The 13,808-nt window shown below is 45.6% G+C and overlaps 1 protein-coding gene across 1 annotated transcript in view; it reads right to left on the bottom strand.

The window, feature by feature from the left end:
• The window catches only part of TENM4 (teneurin transmembrane protein 4), an 858,900-nt gene that overhangs the window by 122,878 nt on the left and 722,214 nt on the right, over positions 1 to 13,808 (bottom strand). Inside the window, exon 17 of the mRNA XM_010853253.1 lies at positions 13,755 to 13,808. Within this exon, the coding sequence (XP_010851555.1) occupies positions 13,755 to 13,808 (54 nt within the window). The remainder of the gene's footprint in view (positions 1 to 13,754) is intronic.

Genomic DNA, 13,808 nt, shown 5'->3' with positions numbered 1-13,808 from the left:
TTGCCATATACTGAGGGTCTACTATGGCTCACCACTGTGCTAGGCATTCTATGTATATTATTTCCAAAACTAAGTAACTTTTGGTTGTATTTTTCAGATCCTGATTGTCTAAGGCAGTGTCAGTTTCACACCATTTAATCCTAAATTTTTAATAAAAACCAAATCTTAGAATGTGGACTTCGGAATGGGACAGAACAGTTCAAATCCCAGTGCCACGATCTTACTTTGTTGTTGTTGCTAAGTCATGTCTGACTCTGCGACCCCATGGACTGTAGCCCGCCAGGCTCCTCTGTCCATGGGATTTCCCAGGCAAGGATACTGGAGTGGGCTGCCATTTCCTTCTCTAGGGGATCGTCTTGATCCAGGGTTTAAACCCGTGTTTCCTGCACTGGCAAGCAGAGTCTTGGGGAATCCCATGTAATGTTTGGCAAATCATTTAACTCTCGAAGTTTAGTTGTGTTATCTGTAAAATGGAGCTAATACCCAATCCACAGAGCTGTTAAGAAAGTTAATGGGATAATGTATACCAATTATTTAGCACAGCGGATAACACAGGTAGGCATTTAATAAATGATAGCTGCTATTATTATTATTGGACTTCTTTGTTTTAACATTGTATTGGTCCAACTTCACTACGAAACTCATGAATCAGAAAATAATACTTTGTCAGTCCAAACTGTTCAGCATTTGGGTCAAAAGCTATGGTCCTCATAAATACAAACCTCGCCAGAGAGAGCTGAAACAAACCCCATGCTGTGGTCATGGGGCCAACACGCCGCTCAGCAGGAAGCAGTAAGATAGATGGGTTCAGGGCCCCCGAGTCCCAGCCCAGGCCCGCCTGACTTCCCTAGTGCTCTGTCCTTCTCCTTGAGAGCAACTGTCCCAAGCGCACTTAAATAATTCATTTTGCAATAATTTAAGGTCTACTCCCTCCATTAGAATGTAACCTCCATAAAGGTAATTTTGGACCTAAACTAGTACCTTGCACAGAGCCAGTACTCCATATATTTGAGCTGAAATGGATCAATGGATGAGGCGGGAGACCTAGGTTCTGCCTGCCTAATTTGTGGCATCTTGGCAAAGTAATTTGTCCTTTCTTGACCTCAATTTCCTCATCTATTGGAGTGGCCAAAAAGTTTATTTGGGTTTTTCCATAACATCTTACAGAGAAACCCCAATGAACGTTTTGATTAACTCAATACGAAATGAAGGTTTGGATGAGATGCTCTGTTAGGCCCTTCCAGTACCACCACCCAATAGAGAAGGTCAAAATAACCTCAAATTGGATAATTCTGTTCTTAATTTCAACAAACTTTACTTAACACCTACTGCATACCAGGTATGCGTTAATTCTGGGGTATACACAGATGAGATATAGCCTCTGCCCTCAGTATTTTTATACTCTATTTATCTATACCTTTTGTTCCAAGACAATTTAAGACAGGATGGGGCTTCCCTGGTGGCTCAGATGGTAAAGAATCTGCCTGCAATGCAGGAGACCCAGATTCAATCCCTATGCCTGGGTTGGGAAGATCCCCTGGAGGAGGATATGGCAATCCACTCCAGTATTCTTGCTTGGAGAATCCCCATGGACAGAGGAGCCTGGCGGGCTACAGTCCATGGGGTCGCAGAGAGTCAGACACAACTGAGTGACTAACACTTTCACTTTTGTTCCAGGACAATTTAAAATGGGTCTTATAGTCGCAAACAATGCTTCTCAAAGTGAATTCTTTGAACTACCAGTTCTATGAGTTCCTCAAAAACAAGCCTCTATAGTTAAATAAGTTTAGGAAACAATATATCATATACTCTCATCCTAGAAAGTCACATTAAACACATTAAAGCCTCCGGGGAGTCTTACAACAAAGAAACCTACGTATTTGATTATTGGAACATTTTCCAGTTTGACCTCAGAACTCCTCGCTGCCACCCCAACCATTTATAATCATGTGGAAAATTCTATTCCACGAAACCCTCTTTGGGAAGCCCTGCTCTATTGAGCTCTGCTTAGCACACGGGGCCTGGTGCACACATTCTGTGCAGCTCCGAAACTGCCAGGAGGAGCCCGTGTTCTCAGGGAGGGTCCACTCTACGTGCAAAACCACAAGAACACTCTCCCCATGGTCAGTTTCTTTAAATGGACTAGTCTCTATCCCGAGGGTCTGCACTGTCCAGCTGGTTTCAGGGTTTCAGAGACACCTGGAGTGCCTGTGGCTTGAGTGAGGTTTGCTCTCATGTAACAATTTGCTTCTGAGATCATCACACCTCCCATTAGCCATTATGAAAAGGCCTCCTCTGGGGGGGAACCTGTTGACTTTCTTAAAGCAATATGCCCTTCCTTACCTGCTACTAAAACTTATTAATTCCACAACCCTGAAACACATCAATAATTCAGAGAGCCCAAGTGGCGTTAACAATCCCCTCTGGAAGGATTCATACTGGGTATTTTCCAGAGCCCAAAATAATACATTTTAAGGTTTAGAGAAGGGCTAGGCTTTTCAAAAGAAATAATGCCCTTTAAATGACAAGGGACCGCTTTATTTCCAACCTCCTGTTTAAGCCTACAAAGAAGACTCCTTTGAAGTTAGAAGACTTTCAGAATCCTTGAAGGTATTTAGTTTTTATGTGGTAGAGGAGCTATACAACATACCCATCCCATTTATGTTTCTTATTCTGGTCTTCTCGTATGTTTTCATTCCCACAGGCAGTTCTCTAGACAAGGGCACCATCATCTCCTACCTAGATGACAGCAACAGCCTCCTAATTGGTCTTTTTGCCCCTAAATGTTCCTTCTCAACTTTTCCCACCATATGGCCAGATCCATCCTTCCAAATCACAAATGTCATCAAGTCATTTGCATGCCGTTCAGTCTCTCACTCATGTCCGACTCTTTTGCGACCCTCATGGACTGCAGCCCACCAGGCTCCTCTGTCCATGGAATTTTCACAGCAAGAACACTGGAGTGGGTTGCCATTTCCTTTTCCAGGGGATCTTCCCAACCCAGGGATAGAACCTGCATCTCCTGCATTGGCAGGCAGATTCTTTGCTGCCTGGGAAGCCCCATCAAGTCAGTATCCTGCTTTTAAAAGCCTTCAGTGGCCTCTTGTGTTATGTTATGGCCCACAGTTTGGGTCTAAGAGGCCCTGCCTAGGCTGGGGAGGGCTCTCATTGCTAAGTGGCCACGGGATGTCCTCTATCACAATCCTCATCATGTTTTGTTGGAACTATTTTTAGTGTTTTAGTGACAATATGTTTACTGATTTCTCTGGGAGGCTGGGGCCTCTTTTGTCGTGTGGCTCCACATTTCCTCACACTTAGGAGGAGGTCAACATACTTGGTGAGTGGCTGTTGTTTCTTCAGTGTCTACCAAGGCAAGTGGACAGAAAGAACAAAAGCTGGCTTGTCTCTGAACTGCAAAATACTCTACTCTGAAAAGTCCCAGGCTTACATATATCAGCCTCTGAATTCTTTTTTGGGAATTACTAGCACCCATTATACCAGAGAGCCAGTCCGATGGGGTGCTTGGTGGAGAACTAGATTTTTGGCAAGAAACATTTGTCTTTTAAAGTGACTTATGATTCATTGACCTAATCTAGCTCAAAGTTTGGTGAATATTTTCTGAACTACAGATCAGAACAGGTGGCTTGAGAGAGAATGTGGGTTACTTCCTGGTGAAGGTGTCAGCTTGGAAGATGAGGTTTGGAGGAAGAACATTGGAAATTAATGGGACATTCTTCATGACTATGACAGAAGAAAGAATATTGGAAATATGGATTAGGCCAGGAAATAAAAAATCCTGGTTCTGCTACTTACTACAAGTGTGATCCAGGCTGGGACACTCAACTTCTTCAACTTTAATTTCCTTTTCCAATCAAATGAGTATAATTCTATCTGTTCCCTTAAAAAAAATTCACAGGACTCACTTAAGACTCATGGATGTGGAAAAACTTCACATAGTGGGAAAAACATTCACCAAATAGATGGTGACATTATTAAACTTAATCCATCTTGAGGATTCCCCTGATGATGATCATGTGTGAAATGCCTATTTTAAACAGGCTCAGAGGTGTGACTCTTTCTTGCTGCAATAATTTTATTCTTGGTTGAAGGCCAGTATGTAAAATTCAAGGAACCTTGCTTCTCAACACCAGGCATCCATTGGATGGGCCCCACAATCACCTTCGTTGTATTTGGCAGAGATATCCCAGTTGAAAAGCGTTCAGTCATTTAGGTTGCCCTAAAATCCTTTCCATGAATTTTTAAACAGCAGTTGCTATCTCTTATTAAAAGCCAATTTAGTCTTTTTCTTTACAGTTTCAAAAATTAGCCTGGCTAATGAAGTCCTTCTTCAAATTAAGGGCAAGGCTAAGAGTATGATGATAAAACAGCACAGCTAACATTTACTGAGCACCATTCCTGCCCACGTGCTGAACACTTTACATTCACTACTTTACTCAATCCTCATGCCAACCCTATGAGGCAAGTTCTGTTATCATGCTTATTTTATAAGGACTCTTGAAGTGAAGGGAGGGAGGTCGGTCATTGAATTCATTAAGTGTTGGAGTTTAGATTCAAACTCGGGCAGTCTGACCCCAGAGTATGTGTCCTTAAGCACTGAGCATATATTTGGTACCCAGTGCTGTGTGAGGGCTTAAGGATAAAAAGACAAAGATGGCACAGTATTTCTCCCCTGGGAGCTTGGAGCTTTTCTGGAGCACACGTATCTGATCATTCAGACTTCTTAGAGCTGCTGCTGCTGCTGCTAGGTCGCTTCAGTCGTATCCGACTCCGTGTGACCCCATAGATAGCAGCTCACAAGGCTCCCCCGGCCCTGGGATTCTCCAGGCAAGAACACTGGAGTGGGTTGCCATTTCCTTCTCCAATGCATGAAAGTGAAAAGTGAAAGTGAAGCTGCTCAGTTGTGCGGACTCTCAGCGACCCCATGGACTGCAGCCTACCAGGCTCCTCCGTCCATGGGATTTTCCAAGCAAGAGTACTGGAATGGGTTGCCATTGCCTTCTTCCCTTCTTAGAGCAGTGAGGCCTTTTTGCAAAATTAGGTACCATCAACTTAATGTAAATGGCAAGAATTACTTTGCCTGTAGGGAACACTCTGCAAAGATAAAACTTAACAAAGTCAGGCCTTCTCTGAAGAGGGGGAAAAAAAAATCCAAACAAACCGACCATTTACTCCCTGAGGTCAGAGGTCTGTTTTCCCCTCATGTCTCCAGAGCCTGGTACAGTATCTAGTGGGAATGGAGTTCTTAAGATTTCTTAGGTGGCTCCAGGGTCTCTGTTGCTTCCTGTCTAAGACCACCCACCCTGGTTCCCAGCAACTTAATCCTGATGGACCAGGGGCCACAGGGATGGGCAGGGTGACATGAGATGGGGCAGAAAGGGTGTATGGGAAGGGAAGGATAACAGCACGATGGCAATGTCACAAACAGATTGAGCACTTGCGGGCAGGGAAGAAGGACACTCCAGGTATATCAACCGTCTCGTTATCAAAACCCTGCCCCCGGGGCAGTGGATGCTGTGACAAGTCCGGGATGTGGCAGCCTTGGGACGCCATGCTTAGAGGGTACATGTGTATTTCTAGATGTACATTTCTTCTGTTATGCCCATACACAAACACACACACACAAACACAACAGGAAAATAGAGGAAGACCATACCTTTAACTACCCTATCCAGATAGTGCGCTTGGGGAATAAAAGACAGCACATTTAAGGTAGGATCCAGAAAGTGCAATACTGCCTGTCACACAACCATGCCAGGTGCTAAGGAGACAAAGGGGCCACACCCCACATCTGGGACAGACCTGCCAGGGAGAGGAAAATAAAACCAAAGACAGGACAACACGAGAGAGCAGGAGGGAGAGCAAGCGCATTCTCCAGGAAGGGCCAAAAGGAACGTCAACCCACTCTGGGATCCAGGCGTTTGGAAATGTGATCATATAAACAAGAGGACATGTGGATAAGGAAATCTGGAGGAGGAGGAGGATGGGAAGCTGCGAAAGTGGCCATGCTCCTGATCTGTCAGCTTCATGGAAAACTAGCACTTTGTCTGCCCAGAGCATCATCCATCTTCCCTTTGCTGTGGGACGAGAGCGAGGGAATCCTGTCTGGGCAGAGGTGCCCGCAGAAGGTTGGGGTTCGGAGACAGGCAAGATGTGAGTTATCTCTGATATGCACTAGGGGACTGGGTTGAGTCTTTGGTCAAATATACTGCTAGCCTATATGCTTGCCACTCCTGTATTTTCCACGGACACATGTGCCCACAGGAATGCAGAATGCTTGGTGTTCTAAGTGAGATGCGTCTCTCCTTTGTGCCTCTTACACAGAATGTGAGGTGCAGGTCAGTGGAGGTCACTGTGAAAGAAAAGAAACCCTGACCCCTTCTCAATTCTGATAAACTCAAAAAGGTATTTAGAATGATGTATGCTTTGTTTTCCAACACATACGCCATTGTTACAATCATACAGCACCACTGGGGGGTTATATTCAAGCAGTGAATCATTTGGCAATCTGAGGTTTTGCTTATTTGTGAGTGTGTTAAATGTTAGTTGCTCAGCTGTGTCCGGTTCTTTGCAACCTCACGGACTGTAGCCCACCAGGCTCCTCTGTCTATGGAATTCTCCAGGCAAGAATGCCGAAGTGAGTTCTGTGCCCTTCTCCAGGGGATCTACCCTACTCAGGGACTGAACCGGAGTCTCCTGCATTGCTGGCAGATTCTTTACTGTCTGAACTACCAAGGAAGCCTATTGGTGAGGATGGGTGTCCAACGAGGCTCTGAAATAAGCCTGCTGAGCATATATGTGGGTGCCTGGCTGTGTGTCTGGAGCAGGGCAGACCTCTTCATCCCCAGCACGCATCAGTCACAATATCTCACCTTCCCCATTAGGCTGTGGTCACAGCCTTTGGAGGGGCTTCCCTCACATCTCCCTCTCTACAGCTCCCTCACAAGTGCTCCCAAGAAACTTGGGGAGACGGCCACCTCCTGAAGGGTGGATGTTTTCAGCCAGGCTGGCCCCCACACTTAGCTTGATTTCACACGTGAACCAGAAGTCCATAAGAGAGGGCTCAACTGCAGTGGTGAGGCCTTATCTGGAAGCCCTAGGGTTCTATAAACTGTGAGAACATTCTTACTCTCTTCATAAAAAAAAAGGCATAAATTTTATGTTTTCAATCCTCTGGACAGGACAGATACTGTTGCTGTTCATCAATATATATTTGCCTCTAAAGGCTCATGGATGAAAGGCTATGTTCTTAGTTCAGGCCTCCTTGTGGTCTGTGCTTCAAGATGAAATACACTCCCAGAGGCTGCAGAGCCAAGTGGAAAATTGGGAAGAGGAGTTTAAAGGGGTCTGTGTTCTTCCCCCTTCATTCTCAAAGATCCTGCAGAGTCCATGAGCTCACAGGATGTCAGGAGGAAATGCGAAGGGGAGTGGTGTATTACGCAGGACCGAACAAACAAAACTGTGGACGGACAGACGGTGAAAAACAGGATCAACCTGCATGGAAAAACAAGCCCAGGAAGCTCCTCTGGAGAAGGCGAACTCTTTCTTGATGTTTGGTGCTTCTGCAACCTTCTTCTTAGTCAAGTTTGTTCATCTAAGTTTGCAAAGTGACCCGAAATTGCTTAGAGGTCATCTCCCGGGATACGCCATTAGACAGCCATAACATACAGGATTTCTTGGCTCAGCTGGTGTTCTTAGCTTTCTGATCTGCAGAGTTCTGTGAAGGGTCCTAATCATATATTCTGGTCATAACTCTGAACCCAGCTACAGACGAGATGGAATGAGCCTAGACTTCTCTCATGGGGCTGGCAAGGATGACTCAGCTGGATGAGACACCACTGTTGGGATCCAAATGGCTATAGAGCTGTGCAGCATCCATGTGGAGGGAGCTCTCAGACCATGAAAAATGTTGTCTCCAAACTCAATGGTGATGTTGTGGCTCTGGTGATGAGTCAAGATTATATCCACTATGCAGACTAATCTCCCCAAGTTCAGGGGCTGACCTCAGAGAGCTCTTGTTCTCTCTTCTAACGTCATTTCATTTATAAGAACTATTTCGTAATAAGGTTCTCTATTAAGCGTCTTTTTAGTACCTTGAACAAATGCTTACTAATTTCTTAGATACAGGCAGGAATGGCAGCCGGTGTAAGTGACAGAGGCAGACTTAGGTTGCAATCAACATTGTGGGTTTCAGGAGACAAAAGTGGGCTCCACAAATCCTAAGATTCCTTCCCTACAGAGATAGAGACCTCAAGCCACACTGTGAATCCAAATGCTGATAACAGCCAGTCAACACCAAGTCCAAGGGATGCAGAACAGAGCTTTCTTGACTCTACTAAAAATGAAAGTGGTAACTGGGTCTTTGAAGTCCAATGTCATTTACTTATAAAAGGCTTGTGTAGAAGTCCACGCTGTTGTTTCTTCTACTGTTTGAAAATCTTGGCGCCTATGCCCTTGAAAAGAGTTAATTAAAATTTCATTGTGATTTTAAAGCACTAACTGTAAGAAAATATGATGTCAAGTCCCTAGGCTTGCACTATGGATGGTGGATTCAGGGCTTCCCCAAATTCCTTCATCTTTTTCTTCCAGATTTTAGGATGAAGATGATGGGAGTAGAATCAGTTTCCTCTCAGACGATGATTGTCTTTTCAACATTGTACACGATTCTCAAGCTTCTGCTATATTCCTGTCACTATGCAAAAAAAACTGGAAACCGTGGAAGCACACAGTTATTTATAAAACAAGTTCTGGGCCTTTGACAGGCGGGAAGTCTGTGAGGTCTTAGTTCTCTTTAGTATTTCTATGACCTGTGACATGAAAGCTTCTTTCCTTTGCTTGCTTGTACCAATGGAAGTTTCTAAACATTTCTCTTGAGATAATCCCAGTAAGCTTTGGGGCCCCTTATCAAAGGCTGTGAAGAACATGGCAAGAAGCTTCTTCACTCTTATCCTCCAGGAGCCTCAGCTGACTCTAACAGTTGTATTGTGGGTACGTGTTAGGTCAGATGAAACAAGGATCACTGTGATAGGTGATGACAACTGGGGTGGTTACAGTCATCTGAACTTCTTTCAGATGGATGACAGATCATCCAAGAGATACTCTTGTTAAGTTCTTGGATACGTTAATGCTCTTCTCTCTTTGGATAAAGGATCAGTGAGGAGTAAGTAGCCCATGGCACCTGCCCTGAGAGGGACTCACAGAGCTCACTAATTGGTCTCCAGTTTCCCACTCCTATCACGTGTGGGCTGAGAGCTCCCAGGAGCATCAACTAATCAAGCTCCTCTGCTGACAATGTGGGGGCAGATCCCTGTCCATGTCCTCTTTCTCCTTGTCAGCATTTGTCCTGCAACTCCTGGGTCCTGATGTGAGAGCACGCCTTTGAGGAGGCAGAAGGCAGGAGGAGAAGGGGACGACAGAGGATGAGATGGTTGGATGGCATCATTGACTCGATGGACATGAGTTTGAGCAAGCTCTGGGAGTTGGTAATGGACAGGGAAGCCTGGCATGCTGTAGTTCACGGGGTCGCAAAGAGTCGGACATGACTGAGTGACTGAACTGTAAGCACAGGATTATCTCACAGACGCAGAAATCTTATGAATGCTTGTGAGTCCTCTTGCTTGAGGACTGTCTGATAACACAAAAGAAACTCAAGAGCGAGCATTAAAAAATGGACAAAGGACTCCAGAAGATTGTGGGGCCTTCCTTTATAATTCCTCTGCATTGTGAAGTCTGGCTTTGTTCACTCCAGTAATTGCATCATCACAGTATTATTTTGATCTTTACTCCCAGAGGAGGATTTGTTTAAGAATCAGGATTTATAGGACTGGACAGCTCTCCTGAAGCCTAGTAAATAATTCTGTATATCTGGCATTTTGAACAATCACAGCTTTGGGGTCAAGGTTGGAATTTTACAAATGTAATCAGAAGCTAGCATTTCCCATATGTGTTTTGGGACTTTATAGTCAAGGGAAATGAATAAAGTAACCATCACAGAAGTGATCCAAAATGTTGACGTTTTCAAAGAAATAGGAAAAATTAAACACCTTCTTAAATTTAGCTATGATTTTCATCTTTCTCTAATGAAATAGGAGGTCAAGCCCCAGACTTAAAAGATCCATAAAATTCTTGGAAAAGATGTCCAAAAATATGTTTTTGATGACTCTGTCTTGACCACATACTTGAGAAATGAATCCATGTGGCATCCTACCTTAACTTCTGGACTAGGGAAACTGGGTTCCCTTTACACTAGGGTGTGTTAGAAACAAGTAAGTGAGAGTGAAAAGGAAAATACCTCTTTTTATTTTTAGGAGCAGGTGATGCTGGATGTGTAGGTCTGTGGGCAGTGGAGGAGGGGCTGGAATATCAGTGTCCCTGCAGGCCTCCCCCAGCCCCCTGCATCCTGAGATCTGTGATTTGTAGATGGAGAAACTGAAGCCCCCAGCGACCACGCGGTCTGCCCACGGTGCTTCTTCACCAAGACCTTTCTTGAAGATGCAAAGAGATGGATAATTCCTAACATAAAGAATTAAGATTCAAAATATTCTTGTTTTCTGACAAAAATATAGTCATTAAAGAGGATGCCACTGCCAAATTTCCTTTCATTCTGAAACTAATCTATTTTATTAAAAAAAAAATCAAGTAGTTTCCATAAAAGAAAAGGTGTACCCAGATCTCCAAAAGGAGATACTTAATTCCTGCTATATAATCTACTCTGGGAAATGTCACTGGGTTAAGAAGGTTCTTATGCTGGGGACTTGTCACAAGGAGTTCAGGCTTGTCTAAACTCTTTTACGCTGGTTATTAGATAATCAAGTCTTTCTTTCCTGTTTATGGAAGGCAGGAGTGTGCAAATAAACAGCTCTGCTCTCTCTGGCGCCCACTGCATGGAGGTGTCTGAATCAGCATTGTGGGTTCTGGCATTTTCTCTTGTATAAGACAAAACCACATTGTAACATAGGAACTAGCTGAACTATAATCAACCCTCATATAATAAGGAAGCCTGATTACAAGAGAAAATTTAACATTTTGAATTTCTAACTTCGCAGCAGTAAGTTTTTGCTTTTCCTAAATGATCCTCACAGGGAGTGTAGTTCCCTGGAAATAGAAGAAAGTGCTTCTTGCTGCCATTAAAGATTAAAGAGAGGCTTCTCCTTCTCATTTCTGTTCTGAAAAGAAAAAAGAAGGCACCACCATTGTTTCCCTCCTTTGTATCTCGCAGCCCCTTCCCTTCTACCGACAAGGTTACTGGAGGGTTCCTTTGGCACTACGGTGTTGAGTTTCTGGCAGGAATGCAGCTGGCCACAGGCGAGACGCACAGAGGGCAAGCTGCCATGCGGGGAGACAAGACAGGGACAAAGGAAATGCTCACCACACAATGACAGGTAATAGAATTCCGGGCCAAAGTCCTTTCATCTGAGCCACTATGACTAGCCCATTGCTTCTTCAATGTCCTGTGACATTTTCTGGTATTTATGACTGTCAACCTTCCTCTTGAATCGTGTGCACTTTTACCTTGATGTATTTCTTATCTGGAGGGGAAACAGCATCTGCAATCCCAAGGTGGAGTTTGCTCTTACAGAGTGACAGCCGGGTGTGCGGGGAGGTGGGAGGGCCTGCTTTGACTTCTTGGCATCCAAACAAAGGGATGCTCTTCAAGGCGGGCTGATGATCATCCACGAGACGCTAGACAGAGCACCGCTTGCCCCCAAGCCCTGCCATGAATCACCTGTGACTGGACGAGGGGAGACTTTCCCCAAATCCCTCGTCATTTGACTCAGATGAGATACTTTAATCTTATAAAAGTCTGACATCCATAAACCCTGTGCAACTTGGTGGGGTGAGCTGAGGACTCTGTAAGCAAGTGAGAGAAAACAGAAGGGTCTTTCTGGGCTCTGATTTGGTTTTAATAAGCACGGGTCCCGTTCTGGGCTGGGAGCCTAAGAGGTCAGCCTGTCCTTAGTCATGCAGAAAAGCGAAGGTGAAGGGGGAGCCGAGTTTAAAGAAGCGGGCGGGCCTCCTGAGTGACTCGGGCTGCTTCTCTTTCAGGGGGTGTCCAGGGCTGTCATGAGATAGGATGACTCTGACAGAAAGAAGCCACCCAGAGGCGCATAGGGTGGTAGCGTGGCACATTCGGCTATGGAAAAGCAGGCCGGGCTGCTGGCGGTGGTGGGAGCAGCTTTGCGCGCTGGTAAGAGCACTGGCTGGCAAACTAACCGTGGGACTCTGAGCGCCACTGGAATAGGAGGGCCCCAGCCTCTGGGAAGGACAAGAGCTGGAGGCCTCTGCAGAAAACCCAGGCTTTCACTGTGGCTCAGAAAACCAAGCCTCAAGTTCCCATTCTACTTCTTAACGGTTAAGTGACTGTAGGCCTCGGGTCCCTGAAAGAAGGGGATAATACACGTGCCTGCATGGGGTGACGGCTGGGTGTATGAAATGATGCAGTCAAAGCCCTTAGCACAGAACTGGCCATACTGTAAATACTCAAATATCAGAAGCCATTATTATTGATGTTAATAAGTATAAGGCATTCCAGACCCATTTATAAACAGAACGATGGGGTGGGGGCAGACATGATCAATAAAAACTAATTTCAGGCTATAAAACAGAAGGAATGAAGCTGTAAAAAAAAAAAAAAAAAACCATGAAATAAGAGGGAGCTCCATTTGCTCAAAATTCCTTCATCCCTCAAAATCTTTGGGGCTTGCCTCCCAGTTTCTGTAAGACTCAGGAGGGGACTTTCAGAGCTGGAGAGGCAGCCAGCGTCCTGCCTCCTAAAGCCATGTGCTCACCATCTGATCACAGATCCTTTCTTTAAAAAAAAAAAACACACACACACACACACAAAAACATGGAAGGGGAAGAAGTTGAAACATACATACACAAACCAGTTGATTCAATAAAGACGTTTTGGTGAGTGCTCATTCCAGGATAATAAACCAAGCAAACGTCTGGCTGTGTTTAAAATCAACAAAACCAGCAGGAAAGGCAGAAAGAAGGGAATGGAGTGATCAGCTTGTTTTAAAAGCTGCAAACAGTGCTGCTTCAGCAGGGACTGGTGCTGAGGAACCCCCTGGAGAGGGGAAAGGAGACAAAGGCAGACAGGACGGAAGCCGAGGACAGGAGTGAGGGGGAGGACCCCAGGCCTAATGGGCTGCAGATGTGGCCTGGGACCTGCGGGAAGCTTCCTCCAGGACTCCAGGCCTCTCTGGGAGTACAGGCCTAGGAGGCCGTGGTGGGGAGGGGTCAGTGCTAGAACCAAGACCTCCCAACCAGACCATAAATTTGATTGAATGGGCTACATGTAATAAGCAGTACGATGTGCCAGCCTGTGCTAAGCTCTTTACGTGCATGCTTGCCCCCATTTCATAGGTGAGGAAACTGAGGCTCCCAGAGACACTTAGACCTTGCTCACAGTTGCTCAGTGGTAGAGTCATCTGCCTCATTCTTCAACCCCAGCTCCTTAACACAAAGCGGTCATCCATTTGGCCTGGGCAGGGCGAGCCTCAAGGCATGCTACCAGCTGGTTGAGACCCGGGAAATGCAGGTTGGGAGGGAAAAGGTTCTGAATCCCCCGACTGTGAATTCAAATCCAACTGCTGTCTAGGACACGCCGACCATAATGTCGTCGGATGAAAGGACTTTCGGCCCAGCTCCCGCATGCAATGGGGGCCCCCCAGAGTGCCCGGCAGACGCAGGCAGCGTGCAGCCCCGGGGGAGGCCCGGCCCGGCCGGCGTACCGATGGTGCAGTGCTCGCCGTTCCAGCCCGGGCTGCACTCGCACTTGCCGTCAC

The sequence above is a fragment of the Bison bison genome, unplaced genomic scaffold (assembly GCF_000754665.1).
Source record: "Bison bison bison isolate TAMUID 2011002044 unplaced genomic scaffold, Bison_UMD1.0 scf7180017864324, whole genome shotgun sequence".
NCBI classification, from domain to species: domain Eukaryota; kingdom Metazoa; phylum Chordata; class Mammalia; order Artiodactyla; family Bovidae; genus Bison; species Bison bison.
The sequence above is the reverse complement of the archived record's forward strand: the minus strand, read 5'-3'. Positions and strand labels throughout refer to the sequence as shown.